Below are 23,747 nucleotides of genomic sequence, written 5' to 3'. Positions count from 1 at the left end.
AATTGCATTCAGAAACGTGAAGTTTCTTCGTATAACTGGGACTGAACAAGCCTCAGTAAGCAAGAATATAGACTGAAAAATCAGGTTAGCACAAGAATAAGTAAAGGATCAATGTGATCTGCAAAGATTTGTTCTAGCTTGAGGAAACTTTTCATTATAATATCCTTGTTTGTGAGATGAAATAAAGAAGAGCTTCTTTTCATTATCAGGTGATAGTATCAACAGTAGTTTATCATTGAGAAATAATAAATGTATCATCTAAATAAATTTATCATCTGAACTATATATTTAAAAGTAAGCAATTAATTTGTAATGAAATTATTTATAACAAGAGTTTGTGAGGTTAAACCTGCCTGACTCCTGAACACAATTTTATTTTAATCCCAAGCCTAGGCCCTCATGGGCATTGGTGCAGGTAGCAAAATGACTATTCACTGAAGTACTACATGCTATTGCATGCCAGTCAGGATTGCAAAACCCGGTTTGTCCTTGTAGAAGCATTGCAAATATGGAAAATTATTTCAATGCTTGTAATTATTTCAGGATTAGTCACTCAATAATTAAAAAGTGAAAAGTTAAGATTTTGCCCACAGTTCTTCTAGTAAAGAACTACAAGTCATAAGTAAAATAAATCAAGTTAGAATTGAAGCTGTTATCAGCTGGTCTTGTGACTGCACTCTCCAGTACATATAAACTAATTACAGCTAAGAGCCCTACAGGAATCTCATGCTGGCAGCTTGTCAGCTGTGATGTCTTCCACTTGTGCTCACTAGATTTTAGTTGCGATGTGCTGAAGAGCTTCTATGGATTCCTCAGCAGTTCCAGCCAGGAGTTCACTTTCTTGCGTGATGGGATTCACAATGATACCAACATTCTGGCTATTTTGAGAGCTGAGGAACTGAAACGGACCTCTGCTGAGATCTACCGCTACATTTCTTAATCTCTCTGACTTAATTTTTTTATTTCCGTGTCAGTTTGCAGCTGTAGACGTCTCCCAGGGAAAAGTCTGGAATGTATTTTCATTACTGCTCCAATTTTCCAAGTGCTTTTTTTTAAACTCATTACATCTGCATCTGTGATAACTTTTGAAGTACAATACTGCTATTAAGCTTCATGAAAATAAGTAAAGCAATGGGAGAAACATTTTCAAATATTAATGCTCAAACTTAAGCGTTTCATCTTCTTTTTATTATGTGTAAAGTCATAGAATAGTTTGGGTTGGAAGGGACCTTCAAAGGTCATCTAGTCCATCTAGTATGCTGTTATAGGTATAATAAATAAGAACTACATGATGTTGAAAAATAGTCTCATGAATGTAGGGCTATAAAACAATGGGAATTATAAATGCCCGATGCCCTTTTGCAGTTATTTCATTTGTTGTTGCGATTAATGCCTAAGTACTTTTTAGGCAGTCATGAGGCTGATGCTTGTATATCACAGACTGCAAGATTCAAATGCTAAATGGAAGACCAGATTTTCTCTGCTTACCTTACATTAAGCTTCTGTGTCCATATAGCTATTAAATCAGAGACCGAGATTAAAATCTTTGTAGAATCTTTGTAGAGCGGTGGATGTGGTCTACCTTGACTTCAGTAAAGCCTTTGACACAGTCTCCCATAGCACCCTCACAGCTAAGTTGAGGAGGTGTGGTCTAGACAACAGAGTAGTGAGGTGGGTTGCAAACTGGCTTAAGGAGAGAAGCCAGAGAGTGGTAGTCAATGGTGCGGAGTCTAGTTGGAGGCCAGTATCTAGTGGAGTGCCTCAGGGGTCAGTACTGGGGCCAGTATTATTCAATATATTCATTAACGATTTGGACGAGGGAATTGAGTGTACTATCAGCAAGTTTGCTGATGACACCAAGCTGGGAGGAGTGGCTGACACGCCAGAAGGCTGTGCTGCCATCCAGCGGGACCTGGACAGGCTGGAGAGTTGTACGGGGAATAACCTGATGAAATTTAACAAGGGAAAGTGTAGAGTCCTGCGTCTGGGTAGGAACAACCCCAGGTTCCAGTATCAGTTGGGAAATTACATATTAGAGAGCAGTGTAGGGGAAAGGGACCTGGGGATCCTGGTGGACAGCAGGATGACCATGAGCCAGCACTGTGCCCTTGTGGCCAGGAAGGCCAATGGCATCCTGAGGTGTATTAGAAGGGAGGTGGTTAGTAGATCGAGAGAGGTTCTCCTTCCCCTCTACTCCACCCTGGTGAGACCCCATCTGGAATATTGTGTCCAGTTCTGGGCCCCTCAGTTCCAGAAGGACAGGGGACTGCTGGAGAGGGTCCAGCGCAGGGCAACAAAGATGATGAAGGGAGTGGAGCATCTCCCTTATTAGGAAAGGCTGAGGGAGCTGGGGCTCTTTAGTTTGGAGAAGAGGAGACTGAGGCGTGACCTCATTAATGTTTATAAATATATAAAGGGTGAGTGTCACGAGGATGGAGCCAGGCTCTTCTCGTTGGCAAACAATGATAGGACAAGGGGTAATGGGATCAACCTGGAACACAAGAGGTTCCACTTAAATTTGAGAAGAAACTTCTTCTCAGTGAGGGTGACAGACACTGGAACAGGCTGCCCAGGGGGGTTGTGGAGTCTCCTTCTCTGGAGACATTCAAACCCACCTGGACATGTTCCTGTGCGATCTCACCTAGGCGTTCCTGCTCCAGCAGGGGGATTGGACTAGATGATCTTTTGAGGTCCCTTCCAATCCCAAACATACTGTGATACTGTGATACTGTGATCTTATTTGATTTCTTAATTTGAGTTAATCATCCTGATCTCCCTTTAGAGTCAACAGATAGAAATATGTTATATTCAGTTTATCTCATCCTAAAACACGTACCTGGGATGTCAGACAACCCGCCCTTTGGAGGTTCCTGGATATGGGCAGCTGGACCAAACTCATTGCTCAAAAAGGAGAGATTTCACTTCTTTTGTTTATGCCATTCTTTTTCATCTTTTCAGTGTTTTTCGTGTGATAGTAGTTGGTCTTCCAGCTCTTAAGGTAACTTGGTGTTTGCCATTCAGTGTTGCCTCTGTTTATGTCACAGAAAATGAGGTGTTCAAATCATTTTACTTTTGCTGGCTGGAAAAGTCTTTGTTGTGAAACTGGAATGGCTCCGCAGGAATCTGTCCTCATGGGTGAGGAATGTGACAAAACAGTGTCAACTTTGCTCTCCCTCCTGATTTTTGGGATTGCTCTTTTCATTGTCTGGCATGATATTAAAGAGGGCACAGCACGGACTGATGAGGAGCAATGCAGTACTTCTTTAATCAGTTTGCACAGGACTTAATCAGTTTTTGTGGCAGTCAAACAGTTATGGGTATTTGTGCAGAGCAGACATTCATTATAAAATTAGTGTGATTATGCCAGTCCCAGAGAGTCCAACTGAGTATTCTGCCAAAATGTGTTGGGAATATGAATTGTCCTTATTAACTTATTTATTCACTTAGACAAGCTGTTAGTAAGTGACAATGAGTTTGTCCTGCATGACTTTCCAACACAATAGACTCAGTTTTAGCTTATGGGCAGAATACATGGGAGCAGAGCAAAGATTCTGTCACAGAATCAAAATAGCTCAGTTTTCAATGCAGTTTGATCCCTGTGCTCTCCATAATTGACTTTAAACAGTAGAACATAAACAAGTAGTTCCTGAGCCCTGTTGCAGCAAAGAAGAAACCACCTTATAATGTTTTCCTTCTACTCACTTGTATCTGCACTGTTCATTTGCAAAATACTTTTGTGTCTGTCTTCACTTTTCTGTGCAATTTCTTAAGTTATAAAAGATTTTGCAACAGAATTTTTATCATTCATTTTATCAATTCTTGGGGAAGACTGATCTAAATGCAACTTTTTTCTTTGGTAGATTTTTTTTTTCCGCAAACTCGTTCGCTCCATGGATGTTCAAACACTCTGGCATTTGGATTAGTTTTTAGACTTACCAGTCCCTGTAGAGGCATACTGGTAGTATGTCCTTACAAATATACATACATGCTATAAATCAACATCGTCTTCTCTGTGCCTACATTTTCTTTTTGCTCTTCATCTGAGCCAGAGCTGCTTCTTCATAGTTTTTTTTCTTCTGGATTGCAACACCACCAACCCAGTCGTCTTTTTTGACTGTTTTCATTCCTTGACTGGAAAGATATCACCTGAGGCTTCCACATGTAAGCTTTGCTCTTTCTGTTGGAGGACCAAAATGTAAGAAACAATTTCTTGTGAGGGGAGGAACCTTCAATCAACACTCATGAAGAACCAAGCACAGAATTCCAGGGAGGATCTTCCATGAAGCTGGCAGCTAGGAGACTGATCCTTCTCCCCATGGCCACCACCTTCTGAAACCTGAACCACCACCATGCATGGTCTTAGGCTGCTGCTGAAAAGTTTCAGAGGAAAAAGAAACAGCAATCATCAGCTGGCTGTCTTCTGTATCAACCACAGAGGTGACTGAAATAGCTGCTTGGGTAGAAGGGGCTGCCCCAGGAATTCCTTGCCATAGTCTATACCTCTAAGTGACACAGCTCTGTCACGAAAGCCTGTTCTCTTCTGTTAATACTCCCCATTTTTAAAGAGTTATTTATTCTAACAGACTGCCCCGAGTCTCAAGGAGACCTGACCAGCACATCTTCCAGCTGGAGTTACAAAGTGAAGTGCTAAGTTGATTCTTTGCTATATCTAGGACAGAAGATTTGGTTGTTCCACCTGTTCCCCAGAACTCAGAAATGTCATCATTGGTACTAATTACATTGCAAGAACTTGCCTCCTTGTTCCCAGTTGACATATTTCTTCACTAGGGATGATATTTTATATTTGGCAGCATTTACCTACGAACCACCAACATGCTCCCTGTTGTAAATCTTGTTGGTTCAGCTTCACTTTTGCAGTCACTCCTTCATCTTTCTCAGGGCAATATTACTAAAAATACACCCTGAAGATCTAAGAGGTTCCCTATTTTTTGCTTTGTTTCTTCTGACCTCCTTCAGCATCTGTCTGTGTTGCTGCCTGAAATTAAATTGCAATGTAGTTTTGGATACAAGGTCACCATAGCTATTCAGTTTTCTTTTCTGCTATAACACATTGACCTACTCTACATCCCCTGCCACTTTTCAGGACTTTTCTTCACAGGAGACTGTTCAGATTTGAAAAGCTTCACTTACAATTGTTTACAGCGTGTGAGCAATCACAAAGGAAGAAAGTTTCGCACTAACAACTGCACTTTCTTTGATGTGCAACGTCTTTATGGATATTTAGAACCCATTTACTCTTTCCTTTAGCCTTAGTTCCATGTTAAAGCTTTGTTTTCTGAGCTTGGGAGCAACTGTGGGTGCTTTTTGACCTGTTTTACTCTGTAAGTATGAAGGCAAAGGTGAATGAGGCTTAAATGCATCCCTGCAGGAGGTGGTAAGACTAAGAAGAATCAGGTTCAAAAGTCTAGATATGCACCATAGAAAAGACCTGCATATGTACGACCAGCCTCTCCGGACTTGCAGTTACCAGTCAGCAACCCTCCTTTAAATCTGGACACCTTTCGATTGTCCCTGGTGATAATTCACCATATCTTTTAATCTAACACAAGATAGGCTTCCATACTTTTTATTGTTTGGCATGTTACTAATATATTTAGCTCTGTTTTGATTTTCCTGTAGTTTGCAAGAAGAAAAAAGCTTTCTGGAGACCGAATATGAAAGAATTCCAAAACAAAAGGTAAGTATGAAACATGAGGAAAAACATGGTTTCTGTTCTGTCACCTAACATAAAAACATCAATGAAAATGTTTTTGCAGTATGTAGCTCTAGACCTTTTTAAAATCTGGAACACTTAGAAAAATCAAGAAGTAGATTTTGTAGGAGAGGCTGTATTACATCATTCAGGTTTGATAACTATGGCAAGCAGTGAATAACTGATTCAGAAAAGATCTGGATTTTCTTAACTCTACTCAAAAACATTTAGTGTATTCAGCAAATGGATACTGCAGGTAAAGAGAGCTGCAGGTTCTTGAGTCTAGGATGTGTGCATGAGAAATACATTTGCAGTCATAAATCCTGATGGATATGTGTGGTTTTGTTGGAAATAATATTCTGCTGGTTATTGATAAAAGAAAAACACAGCTGGCAAGAAATTGTTTCTATGTGTTGTAAAAAACGTTATCATAATTCAGCATTAATTATTCTGTAATACCACTAGCTGGCAAAATGTAAAAGGGTAAATAAAGATTACTGGATCTTCTACTTCATTTTTTAAAGGATGCAGATAAGAAAATAAAACAGTTGAAGGAAAATTGTGACGAGCTCTGCAAAGAAGTAATCCAAAGGAAAGCAGAAATTAATGCATTAAAGGAAGGTGTTTCATCCAAGCAAAAGCTGATGCTAATAGACAAGAAAGAAGTGGAAAATATTCTGGAGAAGCAGGCTAATTTAAAAGTAACACAAAATTTATTGTGTGTGTATATATCTCTGTGTGTGTGCTTGTATGTGTATATGGGTACATGCATTTGTCCGAGGACACGGTGAATCTTCTGCATGTTGTTTGCCATTCCAGATTCATTAGATGGCATTACGTTATATATTACATAATTTTTCAATAAGCATGGAACACCCTGCTGTGCCATAGCCATTATTACTCCTTCAGGAAATAATAATACTCATGGTTTTGATTTTAAAAGTTGTTTCTATAGTGACATATGTGCTATTCTGTATTATTGTAGGCCACTCTAACATATGCTTAGATCCAAGTTAATACAGATTTAATACTGAGAATTTAAAAACAGTAAATGTAACATAATCAGATATATTAATAATATTCAAGGATCTTTTTTATCTTGCAGATATAATGTAATAGTAAATATCATAATGTTTAGTTTCAAAATTAGCAGCTACAGTTCCCTGGGACAAACTCAAGTAATTAAAAAATATGTTTCTTACCCATTTTCACAGTGGTTCTAGGTGAATATTACTTCTATGAAATATTACCAGATTTCGAGGTTATCAATCTAAACTTTCTGTTTTGTCACTAGGATGAACTTGTTAAGCTCCTTGGTGTTCCAGCACAACTTGGAAGAGAAACTGAGAAGATTAATCGAAAAAAAATGTATGGTTTTAATAAATAATTATATACACATAAATGGGTATATATGACTTCTTTTAATCCATTTGTTACAGAGATGGTTGAGTACAGTTGTTGATTAAAGTCAGGATCAACATTTTTTAAAGAGTCTATAATCCACTTAAAATCCATGCACTGTACTGAAAAATATAGTATATGCAGTGAAACGTTTTAAATTTAAGTACAACAAAGAAAAATTTAGAACAAAGCTGGATCAGAAATTGCTTAATCATCTTACTGTGTGGTGTTACTATATATCAGATCTACCGAGTAGATTTTTAATGGAAAATAATTTACCATGTAATCTAGCAATTAGGTTTTTCTCCCCTTTCCAGTCCTGAGTGACTGCACATGAGCTTATCTCTCTGGGCCTCCATCAAACTGGTGGCTTTCACAGCCAACAGTCTGGCCTGAGCTCCGTAATCTAAATAATCATCCTCCCTTGATACCTGTTTTTTAGTGAGAGCTGCTTTGCTGTGAGCTGCTGGTGTGAATTCTGGTCTCTAATATTTCAACATGAAAAACGTAAGCCAGCAGCCAGCCTTTTCTTTCTCTGTCTCATGTAGTTGGGTCTTTTCTCCCCTGAAGCACAACATGTGCTGCTCTTTGTATGTGTAAAGTCTAATTAGCACTGGGCAATTTCAGCCAGGTCACTCACAGATCCAAGTGCCTTCCAGATGAACAACCGGTTTTATGCCCTGTTTGGGCACAAGGTTACACTGGTTGCAGTCCCTATTTGTAATACAGAAATGGTTTGACTATGTTAAATTTCTCGGTTTTAGAACCTGTGTAAAGGTTTCCTTCTACAGTTTCCTCAATACTCTGCTTAATGCAACTCTGCTATCATAAATATAAGTATTTCCTATAGTGTTATACAGAAGCAATTTAAAAAACCTAGTGCATTATGTAGAATGTTATTCATGAAGCATTTAAATGAGTCTTTCTACTTGTATTGCATCATAGAATGAACTAACTAGAGTTTCCAGCCTTTGGGAAAATATTTAGAAGTGTCACACCCATGCACCTAGTAATTGTAACAGAAATCATTTTTTAAAAGCCTTTTTAATACTACCATGGTGCTAAGCTCCCTGTTAGTCCCATGGCCATCTTCAATTTTATTGCTGAACTGTATTGGCATGTTAAGATTTTCTCTGTATGTAGTCAGCTTTCAAACATAGAATGTAGGTAGTTGAGGTGTTGAAATGATTTTGTGTGTCCATGAAAACTGGCAATTTACATTTTACCATTTAAATGTACAGTGGAAGTGTTAACCCCTATAGTTTTAACATTTATCCACAGAGATGCAGAGAAGATGACAGAAGCCCTTAATGATGAAATAGAAGAGCTGAATGGTATCCTGAAAGCCATTGAAAAAAGGAATGAGGAGATTCTGCAAGAAAGAGAAGATGTAGTAAAGGAACTGGATGGGAAACAAATTTTGCTAGAAAGCAAAGAACGAGAATGCAGTGCTTTGACAAAATTCCTAGAAATCAGCAGAGAGAAGGAATCAGCAGTCCTGTCAGAGAGGTTAGAGTAGTAGACATAAGCCACCTAGTGTGAGTGAACAATTCTCTGTTCTCAAATATTTATGTTTTTCTGCTGTATTGATTACATTTTCAACTTCTGTGCTGCAACCAGTGCAGACTAGAAATGATCAGGTTTGGTTCTGACTTCAGAAATGTTTATATAAACTACCAGAATCTAGGATCTGGCTTGAAGAAGAACATCAAAATCATCAGAGTTTGGTAAAATCCTGGGAGAATGAAGCTGGACTTGGCTCTGAAAGGGAAATCTAGAGGGTTTTTCTCCCCAGTGAAAATACAATTTGTCGTGTGTAATGCACAGAAAGTAAATTAGAGCAACAAAAAAAGTCAGTATTTTCATTTTCAAATAAAGATCATAGATTTCTGCGCCCATGTACTCTTTAATTTCAGTGAGGAGTGGTAACTCATCCCTTTAACATTCTCTTGAATTATGAGCTGATATATACTTGGTAAAATTAAATGAACTGTTAGGTTGATTGCAAGCTTCAAATTATTCCTCCTTTGCAGAGGAAGACATGTAGTTGTAATCATGGCCACGTGCTCAGCAACAACGCTATTGCCTTGAAAGTGTTTTATTAAAGGATGGTGGCACTTTAAGCTGAAGTGTTGGAGTGAAGCAAACATACAAATATTCCCTCATACTAAAACAACCATATTTTCTTCTTATAAGTAATAGTTTCTCTGGAATTTTAAGCATATTTAGAACAGACTACGAGATGTCATTTACATCATTAGGAATATTGTAATTGATTAAAGTTATAAAAATGCTACTTTTTTAGGTAATTAGTGTCGATAGTTTATAAGTTTATCTTGCTGCTCAACCATAATGATGCAGTACTCAAAATCCATTAAAATGATCATGTCTGTTCGTATGCATGTTGCCATCATTTACCTCTTTCTAAAATTCTGTGTCTATCTATATAGAGAAGCTCTGGAAGATAATTTAAATAAGTGTGTCATGGAGAAAAAATGGCAACAGGATATTCTTATTCAGAAGCAAACACAGAAAGACAGAGAACTGAGGAATTTAAAGAAGATCGAGTTACAACTGAATATGATTTATGATTCCTTGGAACAAGATAAGTCACAACATAAACAACTCAAATTAGAGGTCTGTATGAATACGTGGATCATAAGGATTCTAAATTCTCTTATAAGAAATCTATCTATGAAATCTTTTGACTAGTCCTAAAAGGGGAAAGGGGAGAAGACTGCTTTATGTCTTATGCACATAAAAGTGTCAAGAATGTTGCTTCAACTAACAAAGAAACCTCTAGGTGCTATGGCTGTAATAAAAATACAGGGTGTTTCAGAAAGATGGACCCAGTTTAAAAGCAGTGATTTCAAATTAGGTCCATCTTTATGACACGCCCTGTGTCAGGATATATTTCAACTATTCTAAAGAAATTATTTCAGGTGGGAGCATCCTCTCAAGGAGAACTGGGAGGCTATATGGGCACTGTGTGTCTGCCTTTAAACCACTGCTTGAGTGTGTCATTTATGAGTGAAATAATATAGTGACTTGTCCATTGGCATAAAATAAATTTGTATCAGAAAAATACAGCCAAGTATTCCCTCACTCCCAGATATTGAAAAGACACATATTTTTAAGATTTGAGGGTTGTTTGTACATCACTGTAAATAATTTATAATGTATTTAACATTGTTCTAGATGAAAGGAAACTAAAATGATATAAAGTTTGGTATTAAATAATATGAAATAATTCCTTATCTTCTCTCTGTTTTCTCTCATTCCTCCCCTCATTCCTCACCCATTCCTCTTTTCTGTTATATTTGTGCTTTCTCCTATGCTGATTTTAAAGGACAGTCTCATTCTGCTTGTCTATCCAAAACATTTCCTTTCTTTTATCTTTCCAATTATTTCTTTAAATTTTACTTTGTCTATAACTTTTTCGTATTCTCATCCTCTTATTATCAGTTTTTCCATTCTCTCTCTCTTAAGCTTTTCCCCTCTATGGGCTCCTTGCTTATTCTAAATTATATATCAGTCTCATAAAATCAGTCTTATTAGTCAGGTGACTATTTTTTCACAGGCCTGGACACAGTGTCCTTGAAATTTTTCTTGGTCCTTCTAACCAATCCAGGGCAGAAAAAAAGTCTTATTTACATCACTGTAATTTTTTAAAATAATTATATGGAACTCACATACTTTGCTACTTAAACAACTCTAAACATTACTCAATATTATTGAGTATTATTAAATAACACACTTTTTCTTCTATCTCCTCTAAAATTCCTCTTGAATTCACATGTGTATTAATTATCTAGTAATATAAGCCCACTTGAGACGAGTGAGTAAAGCTCTATAACTGCACAAAAAATTTTAGATTGAATTTCCTGAAATACTGATTAAAGGGCTGACTCATCTACCAGACTTTGTTCTTAAAGCTCACACTTTCTGCTCGGTATCAGCTAAAAGAATCTGGGGAATGGTATTTTTTTCCTGTGTTCCTATTGAAGAAATATTCCTCGTTCAAAAACACGCAATGCTAAAATTGACTGCCACAGCTCAGTGACAGCTGTGGTTACAGCTCACTGCCTCGGTGAGATCCAAACCCAAATCAACCCCTTTATACTGTGTGAAAGGACAAGAGAACCGTAATGAGACCCTTAAAGGTTAAGTTGTGTTGCAGAGGATTGTCTGAGTGCCAATGTGAGGCTCTAGTAGAGGCGTGTGTGTGTCTGGCAGGTAGCAGCATCAGGGGGATTAGGGAAGGGAACACCAGCAGAGAGAGGAGTGGAATTCTCTGCAGCTTTTTACTCCAGAAGCTGCAGGATGCTACCCTAATGCAACCAGGTCATGACAACATAGTTGGTTTAACCCATCTTCCCCTTGCTATGTGGTTTTGCTTTTTCCTTTCTTGGGTCTTTTAGAAGAGCAGATGTGAAACGAGCAGCGTGTCAGGTCAGATGCAATACCCGAGTGTGGACGGCTTGAGTGGCAAGCGTGACTCTGCTTGGCTTTTGCTCTCTGGAGACTATTTTAATTTGCAAGACTTAGGAGCTTGCCTAGGAAAAGTTAAATATTCTGACTAAAGGTCTTTTAACTACTTAAAAAGTCAGATTTATATTTATTCAGTGTGATTCCAAGTGAAAAAATTCACAATAATTAACTGCTATTGTAAAAATGATTGCAGAAGCTGCATCAGTGTGCTTCTCCAAATTTCTCTAAATCACGTGCGAAGTGCACAACGACTGGTTTGTAGAATAAGGAAATTACAGGAATGCTTCCTTCAAATGTGTTTTTCTTCTTAATAAGTTGTGAAAGGTCAGCTATTGCTAAACGCTGACATTCTGTGTGAAAGAGAACTGGCCGCTCCGGCTATCGGCAGCCCGGACCACAACTGCTGTTGCTCTCCATGCGCGTCTTCTCTTCAATCAGGACAACGCAGAGACAGCCAAAAGTGCCTAAGTTTAGTCACGGCTTATGTGAACAAAGATCCTTAATGGATTAAAGATGTTTATATGAGCTTTCTACTTTTAGACTCAAGAACTTGATGGCATTTTTAGAATCCCATATTGAAAATGTGGAAATCCTCACTTACAGCCACTGCACAGCAGAAGGGGTAATTGATACCTGCTCCACAAAAGGCCGTGTTTGCCTCTTCCACAAGAGTGAAAGCAGCTTGCTTGGAATAGGTTTTATTGACCTTTTAGCAAATCTAAATCAAACCAAATCTGTCTCAGAGCTGGCAGCTGAAAACAAAGTAACTCCTAAGGTTGCCCTTTACTGTGCCTCTTGTTTCCCTTTCCCTTAATGCAAATAAACAACATCTGATTTTATAATATTATCACAGAAGTGAAAACCGTAAGTGCAAACCATCTCATTATCTATATTGAAGTATAGTGGTTTGGACTCTAACATCTGGTTGAGATCTGAGAAAGATACCATGGGGTTGTGTGTATCGTCTTTGAACGGCTTCCAGATGTCTTGTTCGGTGCCATTCGTTTTGCACCTTATGAAATGCAGATTTGCAATTGCAGACATGCAACATGTGCCTATAGTTAGCCTGCTGTATTTATTTCATATATAGCTGTAAAGAATTTTTAAGTGTAGTTAGTCCCTGTGAAACCGGTATAACCTTTTGCCTTATGAGTTATATCGCACAAGTAGTTGTGGTGGGATTGTTCAGCTATATCTTATATGAGAAAGTAGTTTCTAATGTGTCTTCCTTCACACACTTCACTTTAAAATCTGACTGAATAAACAAATATTCCTATAACATACAGGAAATAATAATACATAACTCCTTGAGTTGATAGTTTTGACTTCCTAGGAGCCTCAGGAGGAAAAATCGTACTTTAATAATTAAAAGCAAAACCAGTAATATTGAATCTACCCTAATGACCTTATTAAAATCAGTGGTAGATCGATTTTTTCCCTTCAGCAAGGTCAGAATTTCACTCAGAAAATCCTCTGTAAGTTTAGAAGCTACTATTTGTGATTATTTTTTAAATGGTGGTTTAGTTGCTGAAAAACATAACCCTTATAAATTCAGTACTTAAACTGGGCTTTGTGAAGTTCAGTGTTTATAGTTAAATTATTAAAATAGAATTTGAGAAACTTGGGTATGTTGCTGAGGAACTTACTCAACAAAGAACTCTTGGACTTGCTGTTGTAACAAGACAGAGAATTCATTTTTTTAATGTGCGCAACTACTTCAAATAGGTTATCTGCAGTTTACATTTTTCACATCTTTTGTTTGAATCACTTGGTGTGCTTCATTTATTTTTGTAGGCAGAAGCCATCCCTAAAAGTAGTGGAATATTATTAGAAAGACGACGAGAACTGAAGAAGGAAATTGAAATGATCAAGAGAAATTTAGCCGAGCAGGTGCTGAGTTCTGTTTTCTCGTACTTTTTCACTGTAGCAGTTGGGTTTCAATGATGAGAATAAAGGGGCTGTTCGAACAAAAAATGATGGGAGTTTCTCGTTGCAGCTTTCTGGTGAAAAAACATGCACTAGTATTTGTTCAATTTTAAAACCCACTTGTTTGTCATTTTTAAACACCATTTCTCAGTGTTACTGGTCACACACTGGAAGGCAGAAAACAAACCTGCTTTCTAGGTTAAGCCTTTCTGAATATCATTAACTACATTTCAGCTAGAAATATGATGGGTATAAATTTCCTTCAGATATGGCACGGAGTCTTGTTGAAACAAGGGCAGTTCAACCTTTGTACATTATAATTTTTTCATCTTCATGGTTTTGTCATTTGTGGATGTCTGTGTATAGGCAGCACAGCCATATAGAGTGTGGAAATGCAGATGTCTCCATTCTCATTAGCAGCAGCAGTAGTAGCATTAATAGTAGTAGTAGTTGCCACTACATAAATGACTTTGTAAGAAGCAATATATTTCAGAGATACCTCCTTCTTAAGCTCATACCTCCTTTTTACCCTTATATCCATTTTCTTTTTGTACTGCCTTTGAATTCATTATCACGCAGGATACAGCTTGTCTTTGAATACATACCCGTTTGGTATCTTCATGTCACTTTTTGTATATGAGATATATATTTAATGTGCCACAATAGTCAATAACAATCTAGTCATGTAGTAAGTGGCATGTAGGAAGTCATCAATTCAGCTCCTCCTAAAGACGTCATCCTATTCTGGGTGGAGCAAGTAGTTCTTTAGAGTTCATTGACTGTATTGACTGAATCCCCAACAACTCTAAGCATCTCGATACTTTGTTCTGTTTTATACACCTAAATTTGGTCTCTGTATGTGAAAGCTTGATGTCTTCCATTGTGTAGTATGGCCATGTCAGGATCTGGCAGTAAACATCTTTTAAAATGATATAGCCATAAGGAGCCATCCTGTCCAATGGGCAACAGCTGGAGGACATCCTAGGTTGAGGAACAGAAATGCTTCTAGGTGATAAAATACTTGGGCGTGTTATTATAGGGATTGTGCATGGTGTTTCAGCTGGTATTTTAAATTTTATTTATTTGAATCCATGTAGTCTGTAAAGTATTTCCAACTTTAGGTTTGCCAACAGTGATGCATCGATGCATAAGAAATTGAATTCCATTTTCTTTAGGAAATGATATCAGATATGGATGCCCGCACATTGGAAAAATGTATTGCTGAAGAAGGCCGGCTTGTCAAAGAGCAGGAAAAATGCAGAGACGCGTTATCCAGACTTGCACATCTGACTTTGCTCAGAGTTGAAGAGAAGGAAAGGAAGTGTAGGGAGGTTCAGAAAGCCCAGGTAAAAGATTATCATCTCATATCATTTGAAGGGTCTTCTAATGTAAAAGCAAGTATATGGAGAATTTAAATTGCTAGTGAGGAGGGCTTTATGGACTGTCATTTCCCACTTTACTCTGAAGTTCCATCACAACAGAGGAAGCTCACAATACTGTGTTGTTTTACTGGCAGCTTATGGTGCAGTGCAATACTATATTAAAATATCATGCCACAATTGAAATAAGGTATTTGAAAGGACATTTTCTTTCAAGCTTATGGCATAAAGAGGCATAAAAGCAGATAGACAGCCTCAGCTGAGAGTTTCAGTACAAATATGTGTTTAATTTTACAAACACATGTACATCAAAACAGTACTGCTACTCATTCCAAGGAGAGGCAGCATTTTTTATCTTCCTGACACATTTCCAGGTGTAAATTGTTAGGTTAATGTGAAGAAAGATGGAAGGAAAGCTTTTCCTACAGTCACAGAAACTAGAATTGATTGGGTTTGCTGCCTCCACTTTGCGGGCATTATAATACCGTATATGCGCTGTGATGTTCCACAGTTTATGCTTACTACCAGGTTTGTATGTGGGAATGAACTATTTATGCTTCCACAATGGATGTCTGTATTCAAATAAATGAGATCAGCTACCCTTCCAACCCTTTGGGCATCTTTGTCTATAAAAATAAAGTAAATAAACATGTCAGGCTTTGCACCTTCAGTAAAAATCAGTCCATAAACAGATGAAACACTGAAAGAATACAAAGTAATGGACACACACACACACACACACACAGATTTGCAACCCAACATCCACCACCTTTTTTAATACCAAATTTCTTCTCATACCCGAGGGAAGTGAGAAAAGGCCTGTCCAGTGGAGATTAATGACACAGGCTGTTAAAGACTGAACACAACTGATATCAAAAGGTCCAGAGACGTAACAAAATGTTAATGTACCATTCTACCCAATCATCAGTGATTGCTTAAAAGTTTTATTTGAAAAGGTACCGTTTCAGTGATAAATATGCCAAATAATGACATAGTGATGGAACCAACAGGCTGATCAATAGAAACAGTAGAACTCCAGATACAGAGGACCAAGCATTTCAAGATGCAGCATCAAATTATCTAAATTAATTACAGCCATTGTAAGTGTAATATACATAAAAACCTGCCGTTTAACGTCGTTACAATAAAAGCTTTTAATTATAATTAGAATAAGTACTTTTAGAATAATCTTACTCCGCTGTCTAAGAGGAATAGCTGTTCTGAGTCATTCATTTGAAGATATTTCTTTGATATAACTAAAGTGCTAACTGAATTCTATTTAAATTTCAGGTACAACTCCAAAATCTTATTAAAGAAATAAAAAGAAAGGATCTTGAAATAAGACAGTGTAAAAAGAGGAAAAGAAAAATCCAAAGAGAGTAAGAAAATAATGATTAGCTAAAAAGTGTCTTTCAAAGCAATTTTTATCCAATGTATGCATAAAAATATAATAATTATTTCTTTCACACTTGTCATTTCTTCAGAGTCCAAGGATTTTCTCAAATGCACGATGTTATCCAAAGCGAAAAGAATAAATGTATAAATTTGGTGAACGCTGCTCAGCAGAAAATAAGTGAAATTAAAAACCAGACCAAATTGCTAGAAAATGAAATAGCAAACTTAAGGAATATTATCATGACCAAGGAAAGGTGAGTTTTAAGTAAGCTGAGGGTCACAATTTACTGATGTAAGATTAGAAAGAATCTCAAGAGATAATCTAGTTCAACTTCAGCTATGCCTGTATCGTCCTTCATAAGCTCTTATCCTGATTTTGAAAATCTGATTCAAAGACATATAGTGACACCCTTACATACTCTGTTCCAATTTCTTGTCACTCTAACCCTTCACAATTACACTGAGGATCACTGCATGACATGAAGCACTTTTGAAGTCTGGCTACTGTCACGTTCCTCTTCTTTGAAAGGGATAAATTGTCATTGAATTTCCTTCGTATCACAGTTGTTGAGCCTCTGGCATCTGAATTATCGTGCTGCTTCATTCAATACGAACAACACTCTTGTACTCACACTTGCTCATCCTTAGACAAAAAGAGGTCCAATACATATGTGATTCCACAATAGACTGGTGCATGGTACTATTAAATGAGTCACTAGCTTGTAATGCAGCTGTCTAATTATTAAATGAGAACAAACTGGATTTCTTGGTTCAAACTCAAACTGAAGATTATTGGGTAGTGTTTATTTCAGATCAAACAAAACATGGTTTCAATTTCCAGGCAATCCGAGTCAAAATGAAAGGTTACAGTCACAACAAAGGGGATGACATGGACAGTGGGTGCATGTGACTGTCTTTTTTCCTAGACCATTATTCAGTGATGGTGTCTTTTTACCACTTTTTGTCATCCTAGCGATGATACTCTGCAATACAGATAGAATAACGTTGTCTCTGAAAAGCTGGGAATGTAGGAAACTAGTGAATAGTTAACTGTGTATGCAAGACAGCACAGCCAAAACTGAGTAGTTTAAAAATAACTTTATTTTTCCCCAAAACTTTTGGTTTTTCTGTTTTTGGTGCCAAAATATTCTACAACCAGGCCAAAAAATGCATTCAGGACACATTTACTAGAAGTATTTTGTGAACCTCCAAGTAGTTTGATTTCAAAGTCATGCTGGAGGCAGCTAGAAAAGAGGTGATCCAAATGTTTTGTCAAGATGCACAAGCTGATGTTTTGTGCTAAAACTTTTGAGGCCTTCCCTATCAATTGCTGTTGAAAGGAGTGAGGGACAGGGCAAGGCTACAACAGTTACATATCGTCTAGATAGCAGAAATACCTAATTATTGTAGATGACCCTACTCCAGTAAAGATCCAACGGGGATTTTGACCTCTGCAAACCTAGATTTAAAACTAGCAAGAGGTGCTGAATTATCAGTAATTCTCTTGCCTATGGAAAATATTTTTAATCCCAGTAATAGCCTTTAGTATCATAGTATCACTGATTTAAGTGCAACCCATACAGTTTGGAGAAGAGATAGAATATCAGTCCAAATAAGAGCAAGGCTTTTCAGAAAATATTTAATAACGCATTGCATTTCTGCAACACTGTCATGCTTGCAGTCTGAAACTGGCTTCACAGAAGTTTAATTCAATTCAGTAATACCCTGTGGAACTGGAAAGGGTTATCCACACAGGGAAAATGGAGCAGAGAGAAGCTCCCTGTGCTGTACAGGGCAATGCAGCAATGTGACGATGGAGCCCACGAGGGGAGGCAGGATATTTCATCCACATTCTGCACTTTAACAGGAGACCATGCTGCTCCTTTCACATCTCTTCTGTATATCGATGTGAATATCTCCCCAGTGTAGATAAAGTAGTGATACTAGATCATGAAGTGATAGTTCCAGCAACTAAATGCAGTAATTCTGAGTTCCATGTCGTGAGCAAATAAATGATTCATGCAGCAGCAATCTGGATTTTAAGTGAGGGACCATCATCTAGTGGCCAGCAAGGTTGCTGGAAATAAAGAGTTCTGTTCTTCATTCTTATGGGTCTATAATGTTATTATGTCACTAAGCTTTCAGTGTGATTTTTTTTTCCTCATCTGTCAAACAGGGAAACATAAGTTTCTTTCTTGTGTGTTATGTTACATGGTTTTACAAACAACGAACTTCGAGACCTTTAAATCACAAGCACACATTATTTAAACATCTCTTTTTAAAGAGAAGGGCAGGATTTCTGCACATTGAGAATTTACATCACAGTTTATGCTTCTGCTCTTGCACTTCAGTTCTTAGAGCCTCTTGGGCTACCCAGTGGAGAAGAAAAGAGCTCTAGTGCTGTTCTCCATTTACAGCATTTTTCTTGGGCCATAATCCAGTTCTCTTCAAGCTGGAAAGAGCTTGCAGAGAGAAGCTGTTCTTGCAATGCTTCTGGGAAGCAGAGTGACACAGAGGATCCTTTGTGTATTCGAGAAATTAGTTTAAGCTCTGCTTTTAATTGTTGAAATTGCTTTCAAAATTGAAAGGACTAAAAACTTGCATACTTTTCTGTTATGTTAAAGAAAATTGCAGAAACAACATCTGAAGAATAAAAATAATGTCGCAATTACAGACAGTCTTAAAAATGATTGTCGCAAAATTGCACAAAGCATGCATGAGATGGAAGAAAAGAAAAAGCAACAGTCTCTGGATCTCGAGAGGCTCAACAATATGGTCACCCGCATCGAGGAGGAAATGGAGCAGCTACGCAAAAAATATGAAAGGGCTGTTCAGGAACAAAGTGAGAGGTATACATGTGAATTTGATGTAATCTGGTGTTTAATTTTGACATTCATGAATCATCAATATTTTCCAACTTGTGAGCACTTTAAATTAGCAATACTAAAAGACTGGCTCACTACAATGTTTCACTGAACAGTCTGCTTCACTGGTGAAGATGTTCACTCTTCAGCACTATTATTAAAAAGTGTGTTGGACTGGCCATTGAATGCCTTGAGAGCCTGTAGCCTCCTGCTCCATTTGTGCTTTGTGTGCTGGTAAGGTGTAAAAATGCAGAAGACATAAAGCTCTCCAACATGCTGGAGAGCAGTCAGGCAGAAAGGGACCTGGGGGTACTATTGACAGGAAGCTCAACATGAGCCATCAGTGTGCCCAGGTGGCCAAGAAGGCCAACGGTATCCTGTCCTGTATCAAAAATAGCATGGTCAGCAGGACAAGGGCAGTGATCCTTCCCCTGTACTCTGCATTGGTGAGGCCACACCTGGAGTATTGTGTTCAGTTCTGGGCCCCTCAGTTCAGGAAAGACATTGAAGTGCTGGAGCGGGTCCAGAGAAGAGCAACACGACTGGTGAAGGGACTTGAACACAAGACCTACGGGGAGAGGCTGAGGGAGCTGGGGTTGTTTAGTCTGGAGAAGAGGAGGCTCAGAGGTGACCTCATCACTCTCTATAACTATCTGAAGGGAAGTTATAGCCAGGTGGGGAATGGTCTCTTCTCCCAGGCAGTCAGCAATAGGACAAGGGAGCATGGGCTTAAACTCTGCCAGGGGAGATTTAGGCTGGATACTAGAAAGAAATTCTTTCCAGAGAGAGTGGTCAGGCATTGGAATGGCTGCCCAGGGAGGTGGTGGACTCGCCGTCCCTGGAGGTTTTTAAACTGAGATTGGACATGGCACTTAGTGCCATGATCTAGTAAATGGACTAGAGTTAGACCAAGGGTTGGACTCAATGATCTCTGAGGTCTTTTCCAACCCAGTCGATTTGGTGATTCTGTGATTCATTCTTAAATGAATGCTGTGGAAAGCCAGAAGAGCTTTTAAAATTATATGAGAGATTAGTTCAACCTTTGTAATTGCTTGTTCTCTGATTTTTACATTGTAATTATTTTCTTACCTATTTTAAATATTGTCATGGTATTAAAATAAAATTTGTAAAACCTTTGTATATTTTCCCAAATTATTACTACCTTTCAAAGCTGACAGTTATGTTCTTGAATGGAAGACACTGAATATGAGTTGAGTTGTTTTAAATTTAACCTTCTCCTTGGGGGCTTATTGCAGTGGTCTTCTGCTCAGAGATCGAGAAGAAGAGCTGTGCATTTTATATGAAAAAATAAACATGCAAGAAATGTTGTGTAGAAATGGAGACATTGAGATACAAGTTCTGGATGAAAAGATCAGATTTCTGAAGCTGAAGGTAGCTGAGAAAAAGAGACAGATTAAATTGTGGCTCAAAGCGCTCCCAATGAAGAAGGACCTGGATGCACATGTGGTGGTACTTCAGATACAGGTTGGTGGGAAAACAAGCTCTATTTACTTGTATTATTCTGTATTTTAGAACTTCAGTAGTACAGGTGTCTAGCAAAGCACGGATGCATGTTTGTAACTTCAGAAACATGAATTTCTACAGCTTTGTGTAACTGGCTGGTACACTTTGTCATGCACATGCCTGGGTATGGAATCCCAGCTCAGCCTCCCCATCGCCTGGAATGTCACTCTGACTAAGCTGGAGAATGGGAGTCATGGGGAAAAAATGGGAATGTAGATAAAATTTGTTAAAACTGTATTGATGGGGGTAGGTGGATGGGTGGGAGATATACTTCGCTCTTCAAATTTCTAAAATAATAACTCAATTCACACTTGACCCTGAGCCTACTCTGGAAACTCTGCTGCCTACAATGAGATAATCCACATAGATTTTCTACACAAAAACAGTGTAAGTTTTAGTTCTAGTTACACCATGACATTAAACAGCTAACAAACTGCAGTGTTCATCATTGTTTGGGACATTCTTTCCTTGCTTTCTGAAATGGCTCATTTACTACTGACCTTATCTCCAGATGGTAATTTTTTCCATACATACTATGTTAGTGTCTGCACAAAATCCTCAGTTAGGGTGTACCATTGCCATTTGCAATTGCATCGACGGGAGCCCTGACTCACTGACAACTAGTGCTTGCACTTTTCTGCTACTTCTGATCTTTTCAAAATATCGTATGCTTTGCTAAAAGAATAAAACATTATACAATACCTTATGCAAATTGTACCCCGAAGAACTTTCCAGTGCCGTTACAGATTTAAATGATGAACGGAGGGTGTTTGAAAAAATAAGATAGACTAAAAAAAAAACCCAAAAAAAGGAGTTTTGGGTAAGATTCAGAATGAGATTGAGAGTCATTGAGTCAAACACAGTGATAAAATTCAGATGATTTATGTGAACCGACACAGTCAATCACGAAACTTAGATGCTTCTGTTCTGCATTCCTAAAACTGTCTTCTTTGTGCTGATGGTTCATGTGAAGCCTGAAGTCACCATTAAAGGAGGGTATTGCTACAGATGCTTTACATCTTTTTGCAGTATTGACATAAAATTAAAAAGTAGGAAAATACAGAGCAGTGCAATATTACATGTGGGGTAGTCTTAATAAAGGTTCCCAAGGCAGAGATTTTCCAGTAAAAAATGGCAAATAAACAGTTATCAGCCTTTAAAATGTAACTAGATACTGTGATTACCAAATATTGCCTAGTTCGAACTGGCCCTAACCCATCCATCTCCTTATGCTCAACCATTCCAGCATTAATACCCTTCCTCCCACGGCCAGTAGCCATTATTTCTAGTGAGAAACAGCTTTGATTTGTTTGGCTTTTTCTCTATGATTTAAAGAAAAGCCATAAGCCTGAGTCTGAATCCTGGTGTTGGTTGCCGAATTCAGAAGCTAATTCCTATATCAGTTACAGATTTGGCCCCATGTTGGAATCTGACTCGGCACCTGTTCAGTTATGATGTGCAAAGGATCTTGCGCTAACGATCATTTGCACAAGACTTTGACTTGATGTGGTGAATACAGATCTCAGTCACCTGTGTTGTCTGACACCACGCTCAAATCTGAGGGGGTGGTAACGGGAGCTCCCTTTCAGCTGCCATTTCTCCGTCTTTCAATGTAGGTAATTATACACGTCCAAAGGGAGGACCGGTGCACTACAGGACTATGAAACCCCGATTCCTATCAGAGGCCCTTAGACCTCCTGTGATGGAGACTGTAAATCTCATTTCTTAGTCTCCTTTTAGTTTTTATTACTTCATTCTGCTGTGACCTTGTGTAGGAGCCTGCACCTTAACTTTGTATTAGGAGCCCGCAGAACAAATTATTCACATACGTGAACTAGAGCTCTTTATTAATGGAAAGAGTTGGCTGTCTTTGCCTCCAGAGGGAGATGCTGATAACCCTACTTAGGGAGCACAATATTCCTTTTGGAATTCTCAAGGGACCTACCTCTCTCCATCACCTAGATAGGAAACGTTCAATCACGTAAGAAGGATGCTTCAAAAGGCTCCTACATTTAAAATCTAGTTTAGACCCTTTGAATTAGGCAGGCTCAATCCCGTACCTGTACCTCTTATAATTTTATTCTTCCTTTTATTCCTACCCTTCCTATCTCCTTAGGTCTTGGGTATTTTTCAGACTTGTTCATCTTATTCCTATCTGTACTATTTTATTCCTCTCCTGCTTTCTGCAACCTACCAATTACCCCAGAACTTTTTTCCTTTTTCACCCTTGGCAGGTGAATTAAACTTTCTAGTATTGAATGCTGAATGATTTTCCAACAACAGATATCCATCATTGGTAAAAATTGAAATACATAGAGAGAACTCTAAAAGGAAAACAAGATAAAATAGAAAATAGAAGAAGTTTTTTTCACAAAAATAGAATAAGTTTTAGTATTTGTTGTTTGTTTGCATTGACTGAGATCTTTTGGCTTTTGTAGAGACACTGTTTGAATCTAAGTATCACATGTTCTCAATGGATGCTTTAATTATCATTAAATTAGCTGTTTCTGAGATGGGATATCTATTTCTGTTAGACATAAACCTCTTGGAAGAACAGATGGATGAATAAGTCTGTTGTATTCAATAGGCTGCAGGAGCTGACCCCATATTCTTTGGGAGGGGGAAAATCACAGGTCAGGGCTGGGTGTCAGTTCAGGAAGAACAGAAATGCCATCTGGGTGCCCTGTACATCCCTTTATCTGACACAAAAATACCTGGGGTGATCCTAAGGTGGCTTTCCCTGGGCATAAAACTACGTAACTTTTAATTGGGACTGCACATCAAGGGGCTGTTCCTGCTGGCTGAAATGACCCGTGAAAACTAATCTGCCTTCATGCATCGCTGAGAAATACTTGGCATTAATCATTAATTAGTCCAACACTTAGACCTGCTGAGCTGTCAAGACACTGCAGATGAGCTTAACCTCATTCTACTTATGTAGTACTCACCTTATATTTTCATCAAGACCCCATTTCCTTAGCTTGTTTATGAAAATGTCATATGAAACAGTATTGAAGCCAGGTAAAAATTAAGATCTGTGATACCTACTGTTTG

General features: G+C 38.1%; 1 protein-coding gene across 1 annotated transcript in view; it reads left to right on the top strand.

Moving 5' to 3' along the window:
• CCDC146 (coiled-coil domain containing 146) overlaps positions 1–23,747 on the top strand; it is a gene marked incomplete at both ends in the record, with an annotated part of 70,399 nt that overhangs the window by 39,615 nt on the left and 7,037 nt on the right. The window contains 11 exons of the mRNA XM_080363709.1: positions 5,641–5,698; positions 6,238–6,414; positions 7,008–7,081; positions 8,396–8,623; positions 9,565–9,751; positions 13,400–13,495; positions 14,707–14,877; positions 16,201–16,289; positions 16,395–16,559; positions 18,930–19,154; positions 20,426–20,654. Coding sequence (XP_080219835.1) covers positions 5,641–5,698; positions 6,238–6,414; positions 7,008–7,081; positions 8,396–8,623; positions 9,565–9,751; positions 13,400–13,495; positions 14,707–14,877; positions 16,201–16,289; positions 16,395–16,559; positions 18,930–19,154; positions 20,426–20,654 — 1,699 coding nt within the window. The remainder of the gene's footprint in view (positions 1–5,640; positions 5,699–6,237; positions 6,415–7,007; positions 7,082–8,395; positions 8,624–9,564; positions 9,752–13,399; positions 13,496–14,706; positions 14,878–16,200; positions 16,290–16,394; positions 16,560–18,929; positions 19,155–20,425; positions 20,655–23,747) is intronic.

Source organism: Nesoenas mayeri (assembly GCF_963082525.1).
Source record: "Nesoenas mayeri genome assembly, chromosome: 1".
NCBI classification, from domain to species: domain Eukaryota; kingdom Metazoa; phylum Chordata; class Aves; order Columbiformes; family Columbidae; genus Nesoenas; species Nesoenas mayeri.
This window is presented reverse-complemented; position numbering and strand designations above follow the sequence as displayed.